This window comes from Misgurnus anguillicaudatus, chromosome 1 (genome assembly GCF_027580225.2).
Source record: "Misgurnus anguillicaudatus chromosome 1, ASM2758022v2, whole genome shotgun sequence".
In the NCBI taxonomy this organism is placed as follows: Eukaryota; Metazoa; Chordata; class Actinopteri; order Cypriniformes; family Cobitidae; genus Misgurnus; species Misgurnus anguillicaudatus.
In genome coordinates, this window is record NC_073337.2 from 30,855,652 (window position 1) to 30,880,049 (window position 24,398).

A 24,398-nucleotide genomic window follows, 5' to 3' on the forward strand; every position below is an offset into this window, starting at 1 on the left:
CGACTCCTGGATGCGGCAAGTACATGGGTCCTCGCGATGGACACGATCGTTGTCTCTCATGTCTGGGTCTCCAGCATGCTGAGGCGGCTTTCGTGGGAGGGACATGCTCCGCTTGCGAGAGCCTGACTCTTGCGGATCTGCGGGGTCGTGTGGCGTTTCTCCGGGAACGCCGCCCTCCGTTGCTGATCACCGCCAAGAAGGCGGCTGTGAAGCTACGGAGAGACGACCTCCGCCTCACGGTGCTGAACCGGCAAGCTGGTTCGTCCAGCGGCTCTCAGCCACCGGATCCGCAACCATCTGAGGTTCCGATGGAGACGGAGAGCGCGCGTTCTGCGTCGCTTTCTGCATCCGTTGGACCTCCCGAGGATTCCCTGTCTGTCGTAACATCGGATCGGGGGCCGTCATTTTCGGACGTTGATCCGGATCCTCTCCCTCCTTCGGGAAGGGTTGCGGTTCCTGATCTCGACCCGGAGATGACGGCTATGCTCGCTCGGGCTGCGGAGACGGTCGGGTTGAAGTGGAGAGCTCCTCCCCCTCCCGTACCGTCTCGCCTAGACGATTGGTACTTTGGGGCTGCACGGGCTTCACAGTCTTCCCCACCGGTACCTTTCTTTCCCGAGGTGCATGATGAGCTGACTCGGACGTGGAAAACCCCGTTTTCCTCCCGGAACCGTCCGTATCAGCCATCACCCCTCACCTCCCTCGATGGGGGGGCCGCTAAAGGGTATGCCGGTATCCCGACAGTGGAGCGTTCGGTAGCGATGCAGTTGTGTCCTGCCGGAGTCTCCTACTGGAAGGACCGTCCTGCCCTTCCCTCACGGGCCTGCAGGCATTCGTCAGCTCTGACGGAGTCTGCATACCAGGCCTGTGGGGAGGCGGCCTCAGCCATACATGCCATGGCTTTGTTGCAGGTTCATCAGGCTAAGGCTCTGAAGGATCTGCACGAGGGAGGTCACGATTCGGCGGTCTTTAAAGACCTGCGTGCGGCTACGGATCTGGCGCTACGTGCGACCAAGACCACCGCACAAGCCGTCGGTCGTGCTATGTCCACCCTGGTGGTCCAGGAGCGCCACCTCTGGCTGTGCCTTGCGGACATGCGGGATGCCGACAAAACCCGGCTTCTAAACGCCCCGGTGTCCCAGGCCGGCCTGTTCGGCGAGGCGGTGGAAGACTTCGCACAACAGGTCTCCGCCACCCAGAAGCAGACTGAGGCTCTGGCTAACATCATGCCGCGTCGAAAGAGACCAGCACCTGCCCCGTCGACGTCGGCACCTCAGTCTGCCCCTCGCCGAGGGCGTCCTGCAGCGGCGGCCGCCTCCGTTCCTCATCGGGGCCGTCCAAGGAAGCGAGGAACCGGCCGTCAGCAGCCCGCCCCGCACGCTCAGCCCGCTAAGCCTGGTGGAAAGCGAAAGTCTAAGCGGCCCTGAGATGGGCGACCTGGAGGTGGAGGGGATCGCTCTTCGGGAGATGGTGAACGCACCACTCCCCCCCCCCGGAGGAGGACCGGGTGGGGAATCTTTGGTTTTCTTTAATTTCCGTTCCGCCGGCTTTTCAGCCGGCACCCACAAAACCACAAAAAGAGCGAATTCCTCTTCCTCCTCCAGGTCATCAGAGGCAGTCGGGTGTGACGGATGGGCTCATAACCCTACGTTCTCCCCCTCCTCTCTCGCCAACGGATGTGTTAAGCGCACCGAGATATCTTCATCAGAGTCTTCCCCGCGCAGCCATCCATCAGCGGAGTCAGGTGAGTGCTCATTCTCACAATACACATGTCAACGCAGCCCAAGAGAGCGCGTCATCGAGCACCGCCGTTCCGCTCGCCGCGGGTACTACAATTGTGCCGTTAATTCCCCTCGCCCGGTATCTGGAAGCTTGGCAGCAACTTCCCAGTCCGTCGCGCTGGCTTTTACGCACGATCCGTCTTGGCTATGCGATACAATTCGCCCGGCGACCTCCCAAATTTACAGGCATCCGTTTCACTATAGTGAAATCCGCCGATGCGCACGTACTACGTGCAGAGATTGCTGTCTTATTGGCGAAAGACGCGATTCAGCCGGTTCCTCCAGCCGAGATGAGGTCAGGGTTTTACAGCCCTTACTTTATTGTACCCAAGAAAAGCGGCGGGTTGCGACCGATCCTGGATCTGCGCGTTCTGAATCGAGCACTTCACAAGATGCCGTTCAAAATGCTTACGCAGAAAACCATATTTCAATGCATTCGCCCACAGGATTGGTTTGCAGCCATCGACCTGAAGGACGCGTACTTTCATGTCTCAATCCTTCCCTGGCACAGGCCGTTTCTCCGCTTTGCGTTCGAGGGAAAAGCATATCAGTACAAAGTCTTACCGTTCGGGCTCTCTCTCTCTCCCCGCGTCTTCACAAAAGTGGCAGAGGGCGCTTTAAAACCTCTCAGAGAGAGCGGTGTTCGCATCTTGGCATATCTCGACGATTGGCTCATTATAGCACAGTCGCGTCAAATGCTTTGCACTCATCTAGATCGGGTGCTCAAACACCTCGCCCGTCTCGGTCTTCAGGTCAACCGAGAGAAGAGCAAACTGTGCCCGACACAGAAGATCTCTTTTCTCGGCATGGAATTGGATTCGGTCAATCTTACAGCACGCCTCACGGAGGCGCGCGTTCAGTCGATTCTGGCTTGCTTGAATACGTTTTCGGGCAAGACTGCGGTCCCTCTGAAACAATTTCAGAAATTACTGGGGCATATGGCTGCAGCCGCGGCTGTAACACCGCTCGGTTTGCTGCATATGAGACCGCTTCAGCATTGGCTTCACGACCGAGTCCCGAGGAGAGCGTGGCTAACCGGCTTTCACCGTGTCACGATCACACCGAAATGCCGTCTCACTTTCACCCCGTGGTCAGACCCAGCGTTTCTCAGGGCAGGGGTGCCACTGAGACAGGTCTCCAGACATGCAATAGTATGCACAGATGCCTCCAACACGGGGTGGGGAGCCACGTATGGCGAGCTTGCAGCTTCAGGAGTATGGACATCACCCCAGCTGCATTGGCACATAAATTGCCGAGAACTGTGGGCTGTATATCTTGCGCTCGTCCGCTTCAGCAGCGTGTTGAGAGGCAAAGATGTATTAGTTCGCACAGACAACATTGCGACTGTAGCGTATATCAATCGCCAAGGCGGAGTGCGCTCTCGTCACATGTCGCATCTCGCCCGCCATCTCCTCTTTTGGAGTCAGAAGAATCTGAGGTCTCTTCGTGCCATTCACATCCCGGGGTCGCTCAACGCAGCGGCAGACGCGCTTTCCCGAGCAGCGCGCCCCGGCGAATGGCGACTCCACCCTCAATCGGTCCAGCTGATTTGGAGACGTTTCGGCAGAGCGCAGATAGATCTGTTTGCATCTCCAGAAACAACCCACTGTCACCTATTTTATTCACTGAACGAGGGATCACTCGGCGTGGATGCATTGGCGCACAGCTGGCCGAGAGGTCTTCGCAAATACGCATTTCCCCCAGTGCGCCTCATTGCACAGACATTGTGCAAAGTCAGGGAGGACGAGGAGAAAATTCTTTTAGTTGCTCCATATTGGGCCACCAGGAGTTGGTTTCCAGAGCTCACTCTCCTCGCGACAGCCCCTCCCTGGAGGATTCCCCTGAGGAGGGACCTTCTGTCTCAAGAAGGGGGCACATTATGGCACCCCCGTCCCGATCTGTGGAACCTCCATGTGGACCTCTCTGGACGGGGCGCGGAGGTTGTAGGTGATTTACCCCCGGCGGTATCTAACACCATCGCTGCAGCGCGAGCGCCATCTACGAGACGGGCATATACGCTGAAATGGAACCTGTTTGTTGTTTGGTGTACTTCTCAACGAGAGGACCCCCGAGAATGCCCGATCAGTATTGTGCTTTCATATCTCCAGCACCGCTTGGAGAAGAGGCTGTCACCATCTACTATTAAAGTAGATATCGCGGCAATATCCGTGCATCACGCACCCATAGACGGTAGATCTGTGGGTCAGCACGATCTGGTCATTAGGTTTTTAAGAGGTGCACGGAGGCTCAATCCTTCGCGTCCTCCCTCTATTCCTCCTTGGGACCTGTCCATGGTGCTGAACGCTCTCAGGGACTGCCCGTTCGAGCCTCTGCAGATGGTGAGTGTCAAGTTTCTCACTATGAAAACTTTGATGCTCCTCGCATTGGCTTCTATTAAAAGGATAGGGGATCTTCATGCATTCTCGGTCAACGATTCGTGCCTTCAGTTCGGGCCGGCTGAATCCAGCGTTACACTGAGACCCCGGCCGGGCTACGTGCCTAAAGTTCCCACCACTCCCTTTAGGGATCAAGTGGTGAACTTACAAGCACTGCCTTTGGAAGAGGCAGACCCAGCTATGGCTTTGTTATGTCCTGTACGTGCACTACGTGTGTATGTGAATCGCACTCAAAGCTTTCGGACCTCAGAGCAGCTCTTTGTCTGTTACGGTGGTCAGCAGAAAGGGAGAGCTGTCACTAAACAGAGGATGTCTCACTGGATTGTAGACACAATCGCCCTGGCTTATGAGAAACAGGGCATTCCCTGCCCTTTTGGTTTGAGAGCCCATTCAACCAGAAGCGTGGCTTCATCTTGGGCTTTGGCTCGTGGTTCCTCGCTTTCAGATATTTGTAGAGCTGCTGGCTGAGCGACACCTAATACGTTCACTAGATTCTACAGTGTTCGTGTTGAGCCGGTATCCTCTCGAGTTCTCTCGTCAGATCAGTGAGAACATCGAGGAACGGCTCCTGTGTCGGCTTGGAGCCTTTCTTCTTGGCTGCGCAGAAACCGCACCAGTATGGAAGGCCATTAAGGCAAAAACATTACAAAAAATGTTTTTTGTCTTTTTCCACCGCTTGGCGGCCGATGTTGCGGAGCATCGGCTGCCAGCCTCTCACTGGATGTATTCTTGACTATCTGGGTGAGGCTAGCGCCCACATTGCGCCCCCTAGTGGTTTCTTTGTGAGTATTTCCGTGGAAAGTTTATGATTTACCACGTTTCCCTTAGCGGAGTTCCTCTAGTATTGCTAAGAGAGTGTATTTTTTAGAGACTTCGTGTCTTTTTCTCTATCACCTTAGTGGTAGACCCCTAGAGGGTTTTTCTTCCGCAGCGATCTTAGTCCCGCCTGACGAGTTCGCTTCCCAGTTCGCCTAGTCACTATCGTGGGTTAAGGAACAAGTAGTGACCGGCCTCTGCTTCAACCCCATTTCCGTTCCCTTAAAGGGGAGAGTCGGAGGGTTTACGCAGGCACTGGAAGGGTCAGCTTCAGTGGCGCTTTGGTAGGGATTCCCAATTCGTCGGTCACGACGTGACGTCGTAGTGACCGACTGAAAGGGAACGTCTCGGTTACATATGTAACCCTCGTTCCCTGAAGGAAGGGAACGGAGACGTCACGTCCCGTCGCCACAGTTTGCTGTTCCACTGCTGATATCGGCCGGACCCTTTCCTTCTGTCCAGCTTTCTCAGCAAAAAAAAACTGATTTGATAACTGCACCTGCCGCTCATTAAATACCTATGCGGCGGGGCGGCGCCGGCAGATGCAATTATCTGCATGCCAAGTTCATTGGCGTTTTAAAGGTTTCTCGAAGCAGATAGGTCACCCGCGAAGCGGTTCCCAATTCGTCGGTCACGACGTGACGTCTCCGTTCCCTTCCTTCAGGGAACGAGGGTTACATATGTAACCGAGACGTACTTTATTGTTCAGCCAAAGTTGAAAATTGATCTTTGGTCTCGCCATACAATCACATAACAATTAACAATACACAACATTCAAAATAATAAAATTTATATAAATATATACATACAATATTAAAAAACATACATTAAAATATATATTTCCTAACCCTTATTTAAAGACTTATTGCATTTGGTACGAAGGTTTGTTTATATATTGCTTTAGTTGCTTTTGGTGTTCTGTAACAATGACGTGATGGTAATAATTCAAAAACATGATTCAAGGGGTGTGTTGTGTCTCTTGTTATAATCAAAGCTTTTCTCTGGACAGCGATTTCATAAAGCTGAGCAACTGACTTTTGCTTTAATCCTATAATTTTTCCGGCTACTATTGTAATTGCAGTCTAGAGAGAACTTTCAGTGTGGAGACACGCATATGCATACATGCTAACATTATTGTAGACATTTCAAACCTGTTATGTTTTTCTTCCAATGCAATGTGAATATAAATTATTCAATAAATACTTATTTTCAAAATATATAGAAAATGGCCAAAAAAATATAATAGTAAAAATATTTTTTGTAAACATATTGCAAAATACATATATTAACATATATTTTTGGCCTTTTTGTATATCTGGAAATATATTACAATTATTGTTAACACATCCGCCCACAGCATTATGCCCCACTTATGGTAGCTGTGGTACGTCTATAAATGTACCCTCTGATGTTACATTTCAGTAAATGTAACCACAACAGTTGTTGTCTTTCAGAGCTCAGAGCAGAAAATGTCAAGCATTGTGAGTTATAGTTTACTGTTAGTGATCTGTTTCAGTAGCTTCTCATTACAAGATCCACATTTGAAAGGTACGTATTTGTTTTATTTGACTCTAAAATATGTTATTTACACAACAAACAGAAAGAGTTAAGCTTTTATTGAAATGTCAATTAAGCATAAATATAAATAAATGCAGTTCAAATTAGATTTTTGGATTTTTATGTTGGAAAATTTGGTTTGTGAGTTAAACATTAGTTTGCTGTTAGACTGTTTTTAATGACACACTAAAAATGTCACTGAGTCTTACATTGTCAAGAAGACAATAAAATAATTGTGATTAAACAAACATAAAAACCCTCTTAAGTAGAAAAGTGCAATTAAATTTGGACTTTATTTGGTTTGATCCAGATCATTGCGCTTTGATATTTAATTATCAGACTTCTTTTTAATATTCAATAATATGCATTGGGATCCTTGACTGTATTCTATGTTCAGCACAGTCTCATGTAATTTAGTTATATAGTCATGTAGTTTTTTGTTCGTTTTTCGTGGTGTTGTTGCGAATTTTCGAGTTTTTTCGTGGTCGTGTGGCGAATTCCTGTGTTCGTGTGATTGTCACGTGTTGGTTGCTCAACTGCTTTTTCCCTACCCAAACCCAACTCTAACCCTAATGCCAGGCGACATATAAAAAAAAATCTGAAAAAATAGTATACACCAATTTATAAAGTGACATTCTAATGCAAGCACCAAATCTAACCCTAAACCGAAGCAACAATGGTTTAAAAATAGGAAAAAGCAGTTGAGTGACCAATACGTGATAATCACACGAAAACAACAATTCGTTATACGATCACGAAAAAACTCGGAAATTTGTGACGGTGTCACGAAAAAAGAATGAAACATTTATGTGACTATATCACGAAACCCTGTGAGACTGGGTAGCCTATGTTAGGATGTAATTATTACCAATCTCACGTTGCACACTAAACAAAAATCATGCTAATGGATGATCATGAATTACATTTACAAATCTAATTTGTTAAAAAAAAATTGTATTTCCTTCATAATTGGTCACATGTAGTCTTAAACGCATAGTGTGCCTAAACTGAATGTATTTAAGAAGTTTAAAGACAAAGTCTTAGCAGTTTCATTTCTCCATGAACAGGTACAATGGTAAAGGGACATCTTGGGGGAAACGTCAGCATCCAGTGTGCTACTGAAGACAAGAATCAGGATGGGGTTTACATGTATAGGCATAAACCAGAAGAAACAAAACCACAGAGAATCTTCTACTTTTACCGTGATGGCACTTTTACTCTTAATGAAGATGCAAATGTGAAAATAATTAGAAGTGGAGAATTTCCCGGCTTCACCATCACCTTCCTCAACCTGAATGTGACAGACAGCGCCCACTACTGGTGTGAATTCAATCAAGAAGAAAGAATCACGTTTAGCATGGTCACATGGTTATGGGTGACGGGTAAGTGCATGTTCGCATAAGTTTATTATAAAACATTTATATTGCATGTGTTGACTGTAAGGATTATAAATCTTTACCTAATCATGTAATGGGGACACTTGAGTCACATTCTGTCACATGCATAGGATACATTAACCAGGGATGTGATTTTTCCGTATAAATACGGATTTCTGTATTTTCTGATCTTGGTGGGTTGACTTGTCTAAATCAAATAAATCCGATGAGTTTTATTTTGTGTGGGGGCTATGCATGCGTTGTTTGTTGATGTGCACTTTGCCATCATCCAACATGTATCCCTTACATTAGGTTTGTACGACTTAATGCGGCACAGCAAGAACCGAGAATCTCTCTTCCATCCATTGATGTCATCTGCCTTTTTTGTGTTCTTCATCATACACATGCTTGTTGAGGATGCACAGAGCGACTACATCAGTCGAGTTTAAGACGCATAACTAGGGATGCACCAAAAGGAAAATTATTGTCTGAAGCCAAATTAAATGAAAAACTCAGTTGACAGATGAATACCGAACAAGCAAACTTTTTTATTTTCCTAATTATTTTGACAATTTTCTCAACATTGCATTTTCAGATTGTCCTTATTACTATATTTATTTTACATTATTTAACAATGACATTTTTTAAACTCTTTTTTTACTCTTTTTAACTAGTCAATAAAGAGAAAATGCTTCCCTGCCAATAACGAGTTTTTCCGGCAATCCGTAATTCCACTATTATCTACCGCGTGGTGCTTTTACCCAACTTATAAAGCTCGGAAGTAACCCCTTAGGGCAGGGTTCCCCAAATCTTACCCTGGAGGGCCGGAGCACTACAGAATTGAGGTCTAACCATAATTAAACTTACCCACCCAACAATCAGAACGTGCAGTCATCTCTCCAAACTTTATAAACAGTAGCGTGATCTCTGCTGTATTTTCCTCTTCTTTTGTTTACTTCCGGTGTTCCGTTGGAATTTCCAGCACATTGATCCTGACCAATCGAAAAGCAGTTTAGAAAAAAAAAAACATGGCCAACGAGTGATGTGAATGTTTTCACATGACTGCATTTTAGTTCGTTTCAACTGGTCAGTATGGTGTAAAAGGGAACCAAAATTGCTAAAAAGCCTCCAGTGTATCTTTTTTGCCTTTGGTCAGGACCAAATGAACCGAACTATCTAAGTACCATAATTATATTTAAGTGATAAAATGAAGACAGTGTTATTATATGTATTTTAATTTTTGTATTTATTCTTTTTAACTGTTGTACGTTTTCTCTGTTTTTATCTGTCCTGTCTTGGTGGTTTTTGGACATAAGTCTGGCAAATAAACTGAATTGAATTGAATTATTCATTTGATTATATTTCAATACTTAATTCTACTGTTATACTTTAATTTATTGGGTTCTTTTCTTCTTTTTTTTGTCCTCAGCCAATCACGTAAAAGAGTGTCCAGGAAATACATTTCTCTTGTATGTGACGGGATTTAGCATCTTAACTCTGCTGTGCATCATTGGCGTGATTTTAAAGGTCAGTACACACACAAACATAAATATAAAATACAAAACAAACAGTCAACGTAATGAATATATCATACATATATAATACGTACATACATTTTAGTACAAAACTGATATACATGTGAAGATACACTTCATATGATCAATGTTTGTGTTCTGTTGTATTCTTTAATAATCAACTCTGGGATGATTTAACTGTATGTTTTAACTTTGTATCTTAACTGCGACTTCATCTCAATGCCTTTTATGACTCACAAAATGTGAAAATTCAAAGCCATTATGTACATGAAGACGGCTTTACATGTGAAAGTATTTATGGCACCATTAAAGACCGTAAAAAACTGAGTTGTTAATTTACACAGTATTTGCACAAACTATGATTTCATCTCAATGCCGTACAGCTCACAGAAACTGACTGCATATAAACATTTAAACAAACAGCTGTATAAAACATAACCTAGTATCTTCTCATTTTAATGTTACAAACACTTAATTTATTTCTGAACTCTTAATGCATTTCAATGGTTGAGCCTCAAACTCCATCAAGATTAAACAGTCTGACACTTTGGTTTAGTTTCCTTTAATGGTCATGTTGGGTAATGCAAAAAAAACAAAACAATTAAAACATTTGCAGCTCTTATATGGTCAATATTAATCATTCTTGCCTTGTTTGAAATAGTCATAATAACTCATAGTAGTATAGGAACAGAGTAAAACGGTGTAAAATACAACTTCTGATTTCCTTTGACAAATACCTGGAAAGGTAAACTGGATGTCTGGCCATGTTGTGATTCAAATTTAAGAATATTTGACTGTTTAAGTAACTTAATTTTTGCTGTCATTTTCAGGTGAAGAGATGTGAGGGGAAGAAACATGAACCCGCAAAACCCTTGGTCTATGAAGAGATGAGGAGATCAAACGGTCCACATTAACCCCTTAGCATTCCTGAAAAAGCCTAAACAAATGCCTAAAATGGACACTAATTACACCTGTTGTGTTCATTTTATCTTAATAGGGTAATCAGATCATCATTCGAATATCAGCTTTCCAAAGATATGTGACATGTTTAGCTTTTTTATTCTGCATACCAATCTTCAAAGCAAATCCGCTAAACATTAACATTTCATCCAATATAACAGATAAGTTTATGCCGGTAATTCATTCTGGATTTATCATGCATCTATCTTTTACATACATTTATTTCCACTCACATTAACAGAAATTCATACACATACATTATGTTTTCTTTAGAAACTTATTTTCTTCAATATTTTTATTAGACTGTATAAGATTTAACTGTACAGCGAATACATTTGAATGAGCTCTTAATGTAAGAATGCGTGAGTTATCATATTACATTTCCGCTTTTGTTTGGCTAAAAGTCTGATAAATAAAGAAATGCAAAAATATCAAAAAGAAAGTAAAAATTGTGACCCAACGTCAATGTGTCAAAACTCAGCCAAAGTACTTTATTTTACTTTACTCTTTTACTTATTATCCACATAGTGGAAATCTGTCTCTGCAGCCATTAAAATAGGTTTACTTTCACACTTTGAAATTAAGATAATTCTGTCCCCTGTACTTTTCAGCTCCCCGCCACCATCCCCGTTCATGCTTTTTGTTTGTTACTTAAATTTGGGTAAAGTAATATATACCTAATCACAAGTAAGCATTACAAGGAGAATCATCTTCAGAACACGTCTGGTTGAGCTTCAAAGTTTAAAGGACAGAAGCAAGAACATCATAGACTTGTTACTGCATCCTTACAAGTGATCATTTCACATGTTTTCAGGTATTGCCAATTTAAATATTTAAGCACAAAAGTTTGACTTCATATGGTGCTGCGCAGACTGATCAGCTTATGACATCAGAATACCGCGAGAAAAAAGGTAAAGGTCGACCATTTTGTAACATTTCGACTTACTCTCATTTTCCGATCAGTTTGCACAGCGCCGTATAAAGTGAAACAGCCTTTGACTCTGTTGCAAAGTAACAGCAACAGAAGTGGTGGTACACAAGAAAAAGTGAAGTTGTGTTTGAAAGCCTAAAATTAAAAGTGCCAGTCATTGCTCTTTCACCAACTTTAACAACCTGAAACATTGGACACCCTGCGTGAGAAAATGTATATGTGGCGTGAGAGCTTGAGAATGTGGTCAATTGTGTGATGCTGAATGCATGTGGGTGCCAACGTTAACTGAGTTCATGTCATCCTGCACGTGAACTGACATATTTACTAAAAACTAAAAATGATTTTTCTTTTAAACACACTCTGTTTTAAATAAATGTGAGCACAAGTTTGGATCCGTGCTTACTTACTGCACTCTTATGCTGTCTGTTTCTAATGTTAATCAAAATATGGATAAAGAAAAAAGCATTGTGGTTCCTTTTATCGGCATCACTTTAAAGTGTGTGTGTGGGAGTTGTCAGTATATACACTGACAGTCTTGCTGTGTGTAGCAAAAAGCTTCATTTGTGCAGTACAGACAATAGCCTCTTTCACACAGTAATTCTAGTAAATTACCATGAATTTACCAGAATGAATTTACCAGTAAATACAAAAATATGCTGTTTACACACGCAGTGGCGTTCCGTTATTTTACCAGTAAGACATCATTCACACATCAGTATCAAAATACCGGTAAATTCGTTGAGAAAGCGGAAGTACCTGTAGCACGCGGCGAGCTCAGTGTTGTATTTGTAAACAATCCACGTCGTTCATATTCACGGTCCTTATTTTGCTGTTTTCACGTCTGTGGTAAACAGTCGCGAAGTTGCTCATGACCAAACAACATTGAATGAGACGACGTCAAACCGAAAGTGTGTTTTTAACAACACTACTGTTTGCACGTTAGGCTTCACAGAGGGCGTGCTAAGGACGTCGGCAATTCAGCGGTAAGCTGTTTTAAACAACTTTGGTGAAGAAATGTGGACGTAAACTTCAGGTGTGCTCAACTTTCAAGCAGCATGTGTGTGGAAACGTCAGTAAACACTGTGGGGGTAAACGCGTCGTCTGTATTAAAACTCTATGATTGGCCCGAAGCTGTAAGCACGGTCTGACGTCGTCCGTTCTAAATGCCGGTAATCCTATAATTTTCGTTCACACATCATAATCTTACAACCTGTCTTACTGGTATATTGGGAGCACTAATTTACCGGAAAGGTTCTGTTCACACATGAGCTGTTAACTGCAATTTACCAGTAAATTACCAGTGAAGACTGTATGTGTGAAAGGGACTAGTAACTTAGTATCCTGAGACACCGAAAAATAGTAAAGTTTTGTACTCAATCTTGAGAGCAGAAACGAAGAGGAATTAGAATGTGGTCCCTTTATATAGTTTCAACTATGTTTTAGAAACCCATTTTAATAGACAATTAGGCGAACATCTGAATCTTGTCATGTCTGGTATAGGTACAATCGCAAGTTCCATTGCAATAGATGTATACAATATATACGCATAAATGTATGTGTATACATCTAACATCACATAAATAATTTCTAAACTTCTATAGGATCAGTTTCACAAAAGAACCATGACATGAAGTTTTGTCACCAGGTGGCAGCAGTCTGCCCCAATGATTGATATTTCTTCCACATTACCTGTTATAAACATTTAGGCCACCAGGGGTTAGATTGATTCATTAAGCAAACACTTTACATCATAAAGGTCTTAGAAATAAAAGAGTGTTTAACATTTTGTTTAAGGAGCCAACAATAGAACATAGAATAGAATACACTTTATTGTCCCCAAAGGGGAAATTTGTATTGGGCATAGCGCTACAATCTGTTGCATTACGACATGACAACACAAAACAACACAACACAAAAACTCTTAAAATCCCTCTAAAAACAACACAAAATAAGTTACAAAGACAATACACTAAAATAGAAGACAACATGAGGATAAGAACAGCAGAGCACATTTAAAAGTATAAACTCAACATCTATATACTGTACTGACCATGGTAATTAAAGTGCAAAGTGCATAAAAGTGCGAGTGTGCTGTCCTTTAGTCTGCTAAAGTTTACTACTGGAATTCAGCAGCTTGACAGAAGTTGGAATAAATGATAACTTTAGTCTGTTTGTTTTACATCTTGGCACACGGAATCTTCTCCCTGATGGCAGAAGTTCATATTCAGGGAAGAGGGGGTGTAGGGGGTCTGCAGTTATTCTTTCTGCTTGTTTTATGACTGCTTGCTCATACAGGCTCTGTATGGGCCTGTATTCTTTCCTCCCTATTATCCTCATAGCTGTTTTGTGTATGCTGATCAACCTGCTTTTTAGTTGCACCGTTAGGTTTCCAAACCATGCCGTTATTCCATATCTAATAATGCTCTCCAGGATTGCCCGGTAGAACATGAGCATAATCTGACTACTTACTCCATATAATCTCAGTCGCCTTAGAAAATAGAGTCTCTGCTGTAATCTATTACAAAGATGGCCAATATGTGTATTCCAGCAGAGGAGATTGTCTATATGGACACCTAAGTATTTGTAGGTGTTCAGACAATTGAAGCCCAATTGTCTGAAAGGTGTAAAATTGTGATGATGTTATATTCAGACATTTTAATATAGTTTAGTAAGATGTAAAAAAAAATAAATGTTATGTTTCCTTTGCGGCAGAAATAAAATAAGCCCATGTGTGGTCTAATAGATGTTTTGAGTCATCTGACTAAACATCTGACATGTTCCCACCATATTTTGGGGCATATAGGCCTTGTCTGGTTTGATGGCCCCATTAAAACCACCCTTAATTATACATTAGTCCATGCAGAGAGATCAGTTTCTTCTTTCACCTAAATAATCAAATTTATTTTATATCAATTTAAATAAATTAAGATTAATGTATTATCTTTAATCTGAAAAATGCGAGAGGTGGTGTAAATGCCAAATACAACAGTTTAGCCTACTAACAGTTTACACACTGCAAAATATTATTTTCAAGAAAATTTCTTAGTATTTTTGTCTTGTTTTCAGTAAAAAAAATCTAAAAATTCTTAAATCAAGATGCTTTTTCCTAATGAGCAATACGACCCAAGAAAATAAGTCTAGTTTTTAGATCAAAAAATATCAAATTTAAATGGGATAAGCACATTTTTCTTGAATTTACCGTTTAGGAAAAATGTTCAAGAATTTTTTGCTTACCCCACTGGCAGATTTTTATTTTTTTTTTTTTGCTTGCTTTATGCACAAAATCATTTAAATTTGATATTGTTGGTCTAAAACTAGAGTTTTCTTGGATCGTTTTGCTCATCAAGAAAAGGTATCTTAATTTACAATTTTTTAAATATTTTTACTGAAAACAAGACAAAAATACGAAGATTTTTTTCTTGAAAATAATATCGATTTTTTTGCAGTGTCAGTCACCACACACTGCAAAAATGACTTTCTTAGGGGCCAGTCACACCAAAAGCGCTTTAAACGCTTGCAAACGCAAGGCGCGACGCGGCTTTTCATATTGCTAAGCAACCACCGAGTCAGCTGTCTTGTCAATCAAATATTGAAGCGTGAGCGCTCTTTTGCTGTTAACTGTCATATTAGCAGAAACTTTTGTAGGAGCCATACATTGGGTTTGATCTTTCTTTTATTATTATTCATTTCTTCTTATTCTGTCGTGTACCGTAAAACTTCAAATAATATCCCGGGCTTTTATTTTCCCAAACCTATCATCACACCAGGCTTTTAATTTAAGTGTTCCAGCATGACAGCAGGAGGTTACCACATATTACGTTTTATTTTTTATTTGAATGTGTTTAACAAATAAGTTCGTGTAATAACAACAGTCTTAAATTATTGGCAGTATAAATAAAGCAAACAATGATATGTTTTTTATTGGTTGTTGCGTGAAATCTTACCCAGATACAACAGTGCTATTTTCTGATTGTCTATTGTGTAGCCTCTTTCTTTTTTTTTGTATTGGCTCGCTCGACTAGAACTCTAGGGAAGACGGGCTTGATAGAGAGAGAGAGCAGTGCGGCCAGATACATTTTAGGTGCTCCAGCATATTAAATATGATAAATAGTGTTTCCGCGTGAGAAATACAATGTGTGGCGGGAGTGCATGCATGACAAAAGACTGAAAGCCCGGCTATTATCAGCGGCCCCAAAACACTACCGGCCCACCGGGAAAAGTCCCGGCTCTCCCGATTGCCACTTCGCTACTGTCATCATCACCTCTATCCTGGCGACGAAGCTTGTTGTGTTGTCATAGGGATGAGTAAAGAAACGACTGCGTCTGTCACGTGACATCTACCGGTAAGCAAAAAAAACTTTAGCGTGTTCAATCTGCACCATAGAACCGTCTTAAACAGACTATCTGACGGGTTTTAGAAGATTAAATACAACCCGAAACTAAAAAACAGACCAGGCCTTTATTTGAGACAGGCGTTTATTTAACCAAACCTGTCGTCACACCAGGCGTCTAAAAGAGACAGGCGTCTATTTGGGACTCGGCTATTATTTACGGTATGTGCACCTGCATTCGTGACGTCATTGCTTACTGTGGGTGGCACTCGGGGGTGTGGTGTTTGTATTAGTGTGTGTGTGTGCTCACCTGTGTTTATGGATCATGGCCGCGGGGTGAGCATGGGGAGAAACTTTTTGTTGACCGTCATCGTCATCATCTTGATCGTGGTTGCACTGTCTGTCTAAAGTATCTTTGCACATTTTATGAAGTACATCAATCAAAGTAAGTGCTTGTGTTTTCTAAACTCGTGAAAGAGAGAAATAAAGACATCCCATCATGTGCAATGGTTTAGCGTGACGCGTCTTCAATGTCTATCCTCATGTGTTCAGCCTGCTCGCAGGGGGATCCGGAACGGACCACGCCCGATCATTTCCCCGGGGTGGCTACCGAGCGAGGGTCTCCGTTTCCGCGAGGGGACGGGAGATGACTTCCGGGGGGCATCTGATCGTCGACGATTCCCAGGAGGGGGGTAATTCGTCTGCCTCGGTTCTCGGAACGATCGCTCCGGTTCTCCTGGCGCAGTCAGGCCAACCGTCCTGTTGGTCTCATGCCAGCGGCTGCCGGCTTCGCCAGGGTCCCCAAGCCCTCCACCCCTCCCTTGGACTCTCGCTACCAGACTTTGTTTTTGTTGTGTTTTATGTGAGTGTCTGGTAGCCACTCGTAGAGGGGAGGGTTATGTCACGGTTAATCCGTGTCATGTCTTGTCTCTGTTCCGATTGTTATCACCTGGACATTCATTGATTAATTACCTGCTTCATCACACCTGTTTGTCATTTAGTCTGTGTGTATATATACCTCTGTCTTCTGTTTGCTCACTGCCGGATTATTGTCATTACCCTGTCTGTTCCCTGTCTTGGATGATCCTGTGTTCACCATGTTATCCCTCGTGTTTTATTATTAAATGTTATTTATTTTCGAACTTTGCGTTTGCGTCCTGTCTCTCCTTCCGTGTCATGACATAAACAGCGCGCAAACGCGCCCTGCCCATAGAATATCATTCAGAAAAGGCGCCTGCAACTGCCATTAACGCTTTTGGTGTAACTGGCCCCTTACTTAGTATTTTTGTCTTGTTTTCAGTAGAAATATATAAACATTCTTAAATTAAGATGTTTTCCTGAAAATGACCTAAGAAAATATCTTTAGTTTTTAGACAAAATTATACAATTTTAGTGAATTTGTGCTTAAAACAAGATTTTTAAAATAAGATTTATTTTTTTCTTAAACACTTAATTCAAGCTAAAATTTTCTCATCCCATTGGCAAATTTTTTGCATGTTTTAAGCACAAATTCACTTAAATTGTGTATTTTTGTTTACAAGCTAGACTTATTTTCTTGGGTCATCAAGAAAATACATCTTGACTAAAAAATCAAGTAATTTTTTGCAGTGCAGGTGTCACTATATGGCACAAGTGATTCAACTGTTTCTGTTTCACAAAGCCTCGCTCTGCCCACCACTAGAACCAAGAAAAAAAAAAACATGACATCCAAACATCAAACAACGAATGACCCACAATTAATAAACAGGCAGGGTATTAAAAATGACAACAACCAATGACAGGACAGAAACAATGAATTACTATGCCAACAAACAAGGAGGAAGTGGTGAAACAATATATGTCTATGGCGACAAACAAGGGGATGAAGCAACACAAAAACAAGAGGGTGCAAGGTAGACTAAAACAGGGCAGAGACAGACTAGACTCACAACAAGTTCCTACTAGTAGATCTACCCGTCTATGTTTAATTAAAAGATAACAGTGAGACTTATCACCGAATTGATCAAACCAATCTCACAGAGTTGCGTATAAATAGCACAAAGTGGGAAAATCGTGCAATGCATACGACATATGATACGCCAGTCCTTTCCATTCACTTATCCGGCGAATCTTTTGGTTTCTCAACTTTTTTTTGTTTTTTGGGCCATTTTCGCTTGGGTTTTGGGTAAGAACAACATTTTATACATAAAAATGACATCCAAACCCCAATTCTAACCCCAACTCCAAGCGACCATGGCTTAAAAATAGACAAAAAAATGAAGAAACCTGTATATTAAATAAACTCATTAAGCAAATCTGAAATCTAACCCTAAACCCAAGCGAAAATGGTTTAAAAAACAGAAAAAATTGAGAAACCAATAAATAAAACAACAAAAAAGATGCACCGTTTAAGTGAATGGGAAGTACTGGTGTATAATATGGCGCATGTATTGCACAATTTTCACACTTCGTGGCTGCTCTCCGCTTCTTTAATTTTTTGCTTCATTTTGCAAGTCTTTGAAAGTCGCTCAAGCTTATATTTCATCGATTGTGCTGAAATATCTGAGAAAGCTCAAACATACACATATACATGTACAAAACTCAACTTTACTAAAAGACAAAAGAGACAGATTTAAATACCAGGTGTAAACGTAAATGTGTTTTTCTTGTCCACTTGTGATTCAATCAACCAAAACACATTTTAATACCAGGTATTAGTCACTTTATACAGCATCTGCCTAATGCATAAATGTGAATGTCAATAAGAAAAAATGTAAAAACACTTAAGAGGTGGCAGACGTCCGCCCACATGTTCCGCCCTCAGTTTCTATACATATATAAAGTTTCCACACAGCTGTGCGTGTTTCATCTGATGTGACTTTCTGTAAATGTAACCACAACTAGTTGTTGTCTTTCAGAGCTAAGAGCTGAAAATGTCAAGCGTTGTGAGTTATAGTTTACTGTTAGTGATCTGTTTCAGTAGCTACTCATTACAAGATCCACATTTGAAAGGTACGTATTTGTTTTATTTGAATCTAAAAGATGTTATTTACACAACTAACAGAAAGAGTAAAGTTTTTATAGAAAAGTCACTTAAGCACAAATATAAATATAAAAAACGCTCTTATAAGTAGAAAAGTGCAACTACATATGAACTGTATTTGGTTTGATGCAGACTAAAATGTTTATAAAGTTTACTTTTCAGTTCAGTTTTACTTGCATTTTTATATTTAATCATCAGACTTCTCTTTAATATTCAATCAAATGCATTGATATCTGTCTTCTGTGTTAGGCTGTATTTAATACTCATCTCACCTTCCACACTAAACTAAAGCTGTGCTAATGGACAACCATGACTTACACATCTAATTTGTTAAAAAAACTTTATTTTTGTATTTACTAGTCTTGCTCAGAGCGCATAGTGTGTCTGAACTGAATTAATTTAAGAAGTCCAATATAAAAACTAAGTATAATCAGTTTCATTTCTCCATGAACAGGTACGATGGTAGAGGGGCATCTTGGGGGAAACGTCAGCATCCAGTGTGCTACTGAAGACAAGAATCAGGATGGGGTTTACATGTATAGGCATAAACCAGGAGAACCAAAACCACAGAGAATCTTCTACTTTTACCATGATGGCACTTATACTCTTAATGAAGATGCAAATGTCAAAATAATAAGAAGTGGTACGTTTCCCGGCTTCACCATCACCTTTTCAAACCTGACTTTGACTGACAGCGCCCAGTACTGGTGTGAATTCAATTTGGAAGAAAAAATCACGTTTAGCATGATCACATGGTTATCAGTGACGGGTAAGTGCATGCTAGCATACGTTTATTATAAAACATACATTAACGTATTTCATGTGATGACTGTAAGGATTAGACATTAACTAAAATCTTTACCTAATAGAAAAACAATAATGATGTAATGTGCACACTATATTTTCAGATCCAGCTCCTGTCCCATCCAAAGTACAAAATCAACAAGAGTGTCCAGACAATAATGTTATTCTCTATGTGACGATTGGCTGCACTGTATTTAGCATCATATTTCTGCTGTGCATCATCGGTGTGATCGTGAAGGTCAGTACACACATGCACATAAATATAAAATACAAACAAACATAATGAATATATTAAACATATATAATGCATACATACACACATACATACATTTAAGTATAGAACTGACACACACACTGTAAAAGTGAAAAGTTGGATTAACTTTAAAAAAATACTTCCATTGGTAACACCAAATACTTAAATGTTCCCTTCAGTTTCACTTTAGGAATATTTTTAAAGTTTAAACAACTTATTTTTTAGGTGTTACCAATTGAAGTATTTTTTTTTTAATTGATCCAAGTTTTTACTTTTTACAGTGCATGTGAGGATACACTTTATATGATCAGTGTTTGTGTTCTGTTGTATTCTTTAACAATCAATGATTTTACTTTTTATTTTAACTCTGTATCATCTGTATCATCTGTAACTCTGTATCTGACTTCATCTTAATTAATGCCTTTTAATGACTCACAAAATGTTGTGTGTAAAAATTCACAGCCATACTGTACATAGCTTTACATGTGAAAGTATTTATACTGTATGGCACCTTTAAATACCGTAAAACCTGATACAAAAGAGAAGAAAATGATACAATAGTGCTGAGGAGTTGTTTAAAGTAGTTGTAATTAAAGTCATTCATACAGTATTTACAAACTATATAAAAAACATAACCAAAGCTGTATCTTCTGTTTTCAAAGTTTTGATCACTTAATGTATTTTTTATTGGTTGAATCTCCGGGTAAATCAAGATTACACACTCGGACACGTTGGGGGCGGTTTCCCGGACAGCGATGGACAAACCTCTTGCACTGACATATCTTAACATATATTAGTGATATTGCACACCGGTATTGATTTTTGTATGGTTTGTTTGTAAAAACATCCTAGTCCTGAATTAATGTAAACCCTGTCCGGAAAACCACCCCTGAAAATGCACACAATAATAATCAACCATGCGTTAAATGACAAAAAAAATGCAGAACAAAAATCAAACTGTCCATATCAGTTCATAAGTCAGATGGTTTTGTTAAACTGTGTACCATTTTCAGTGACCTGTAGCTGGTATTACGATATTGGATCCAAATGCAATAAGTTGCTAAACATGGTTCCTGTAGCTCAGTGGTTAAGCATTGCATTAGCATTGCAAAAGGATGTTGGTTTAATCCCAGCACTGCAAAAAATCCAACTTCAAAATGTTCTTTCAACAAAGAAAATTAAGTAACTTGAACCAAGTTTTTTTTTTGTTGAAGGGCGTCAATTCATTATTTTGTGTTCACTGAATGAAAAAAGCATAATCATCCTGCTAACAAACATTATATATACGTAGATATATAAGTTTTTGTCCAATTCGTTCACCCAACTTGACAAACTGAGTAATCTGAACAAACAATTAAAAAAAAACAATGGTCGGAATGGTTCTCAGCATGCATTGCGACATGTTCACTCATTTGGTTAAGGTTTGCTGGCTTTATTTATGTTGCTATGTTGTTAAAAATATGTTGTATTTAAAAAAATTATGTTTGTTTATTGTTACCATGACTGAGAAGTGTGTGTTCAGTGTAGAGGAGGGCACAGTGGGTTAGCGTGCATCATTGTTGCCTCACAGCAAAAAGGTCTCTGGTTTAAGCAAGGGCTAAGTCAGACAAAGACTTTGCTCAGGAGACCTTTCCGTGTACACTCCCACAGTTCAAAACATGTAGATTAGCTGAATTTGGGTATACTAAATTAATCTTTACTCGTTGAGTAAACATAGAAATTTGCTTATTGCCTACACTCTAAAAAATATTGCTTGGACTCAACAACAAAAAATTAACGCAACAGTTTGCATTAATTATTTTGAGTTAAGACAACTACTTCTGAAATTAATTCCGGCCAACAAACTATAAGAAGTTGGTTGTACTTAAAAAGTTGCGTTGAATACCCATAAAAATTAGGTTGTTTTAACTTTTTTTTGCATTTTAAATTTGATTCAATCGTGGACACTGATTTACACAAAACTACTAAGATGATTTGAACTTTTTTATTTAACAACACTTGTCAGGTTGCAGAAGAAAACCAGTTTCAGCATTTTTATCAAAATGCCATCTGGTTAAAACAGCAAGATAATGCTCGGTGAGTCTGTTCTCATCTTGAGCAAATGCTTTATTCTTCAGCACAATGGTAACCTATTAAAATCAGCAACATAACAGAAAATCTTTAAAATACCAAAAGTACAGAACAATAATCATTAAAAGTCTTCTCGTGTTTTCATCTTGATTAGAAATGCATAAAACAACACCACATTTCTACATTTACTCGCACTATCAAGTCCCATGCAAAGCATGCTGGGAACCTGAAGTTATCAAGCTAAATGCATTGAGTTACTACAACTTAAATAATGTTTGAAACAAACTAACACAGATAATTAATTTGAAGTTACACACAATATTAACTTGATGTAACTATTAACATTATCATCTCTGGACAACTCAACAAAAACTTTAAATATTTCAATAAATCAATTATTTAGAATTTTTAACTTGCACCAATGCATTAAATTAAATAATCCCCTAAATCCCCTGAAATATTTTTTAGAGTGAATCAGTTTAAGTTGGTTCAACTTGTTGGTTTAACTTTACTGAGTAAATTGAGTTAGGTAACCTACATCATCCAAAAGTTGAGTAAACTCAAAAAAGCTGTGCACCAAGTTGCCTTAAAATTTAAGTTTAGTCAACTTTTTATGTTTTACAGTAAGGGAACACACATTGGGGTGGTATCCTGGACAGGGTTTGGTTTAATCCAAGACTAGACCTCAGTTATATTAGGACAATTAGGTAGTTTTTACAAACAAACCTTATATAGGTTATACAAAATAACAATAGGTTTGCATCTTGAGACACAACAATGGCCCTCATATATGTGGCAAGGTGTTATAATTTAAGGGAGCTCAAACATACATTTAAGTATGGAACTAGGATAAACCCTGTTTGGGAAACCGCCCCATAATGATAAAAAATAAACACTGTAATGTACTGTAGCTTTGGATAAATGCATCTGCCGAATGTATACGTTTAAATGTAATTTAATTTAATATACATTAATCGTTACGGTAATGCTCTGTTTAAAATCAATTAACTAATTAATTAATCAATAACTAAAAAGTTATTTGTTGTTTTAAGCAACTGGGGACTTATATGTTTTTACAATCGGTGTAAAATGTAAAGAAATACTGGAAGCTGGAGTTAGATCAGTAACACTGCCGTATTTTTCTTAAACTTTTTTTTGTTGTTGCTGTCATTCTCAGGTGAAGAACAGCCGTAAATATGAACCTGCAAAATCATCCGAGTCCTCGGTCTATGAAGAGATGACTAGAACCAAACTGGATTCAATGTCCACATTAATAAACCCTGCATATCAATCTTCAAGGCAAGTCCGCTAAACATCTGTGCTTGATAACATTTCATTCCATTCATCTTTTAAATATTATTTTGATATAAAATGAGTTTTATTTCAGTTTTTATCTTTATTTTAATGAACACAAAAGAACATATTTGATAAATGATGGTAAGCACTCATTTGTTTTTCCTACTATGAAAGTCAATGTTTACAATCAGCTGTGTGCTTACCATCATTTATCAAAATATCTTCTTTTGTGTTTGAAGAAATTCAAACAGGTTTATAACAACATACGGACGAGAAAATTATGACAAATTTTTATTTTTTTACATTTTTTAAATGTTTTTAATTTTTATTACATTTTATAAGATTTTTTTTTTACATTTTTTATATTAGATTTCATAAGATTTTACATGTACAGTGAATACATAAGCTTTTAATGTACGAATGTGTGAGCTAGAATATTAAATGTCCCTTTTTTGTTTGGAGAAATGTCTGCTAAATAAATAAATGTATAAAGATCAAAAAGAAAGCAAAACATGTGACCCTACTTGTGAAAACCAAGCCAAAGTATTTTATGTGTGGTTTTTCTACATAAAAAACTAATCTGAGCCGGAGATTCACCTAACACATTTTCGTAATAGGTCACTAGATCTCCATCAAGTAAAAAGTTTTTTTCTGAAGTTTAAATTTCTGAAAGATCTCTGTAAATACACATAAAAATGTCAATGTAATAATAGAGATGTATGTTTGTGTTGAAATCTTTTATAATCACATTGAACAATGAAAGCATTCAGATGGACTCATCTTTGATAAGTTATTTCCTAATCTATGCAGAAGGTCACTGTGGTAATGGTTTGTTAGTTTCACAGTAAACATCTGAAGTGAACATTATAGATATGACACACGTATATCTGGAGTGTTTGTCAGTGGTGTTTATGTCTCAATGTTGGTTTCCACTCTGAACCAGGTAACTTCCTGTAACCATCCGAGCTCTTCGTTGCAATGCAACTGTGGTCACATTTCCTTCCACCCTTTAAACATTTTTAACTTGACTCATACTGACTAACAATGTGTTTCATGTTTTGCATTGTATGCACCGTGTGCATCCTTTTTTTGAAAATCATTTCATTTAATCATGCATTGCTATTATATAATGTATACTGATTTAAACTGAAGTGTATTTTATAGAGTTTATAATTATAGTGTTCTGTCTTTATTTGTTCTAATCATATCAGTGCTTAGAATTTGCTTAAATGTGACAATTATTCAATCATTAAAATAATCATTCTTCAAA

The 24,398-nt window shown here is 39.7% G+C and overlaps 1 protein-coding gene across 1 annotated transcript; it reads left to right on the forward strand.

The window, feature by feature from the left end:
• Positions 1-18,517: 18,517 nt before the first annotated feature.
• LOC129431910 (uncharacterized) lies at positions 18,518-24,398 on the forward strand. The gene is made up of 4 exons (XM_055190033.2): positions 18,518-18,674; positions 19,160-19,474; positions 19,614-19,747; positions 23,010-24,398. The coding sequence occupies exons 1-4, from the start codon at positions 18,596-18,598 to the stop codon at positions 23,142-23,144; spliced, it is 663 nt and encodes a 220-aa protein (XP_055046008.1). The 5' UTR covers positions 18,518-18,595; the 3' UTR covers positions 23,145-24,398.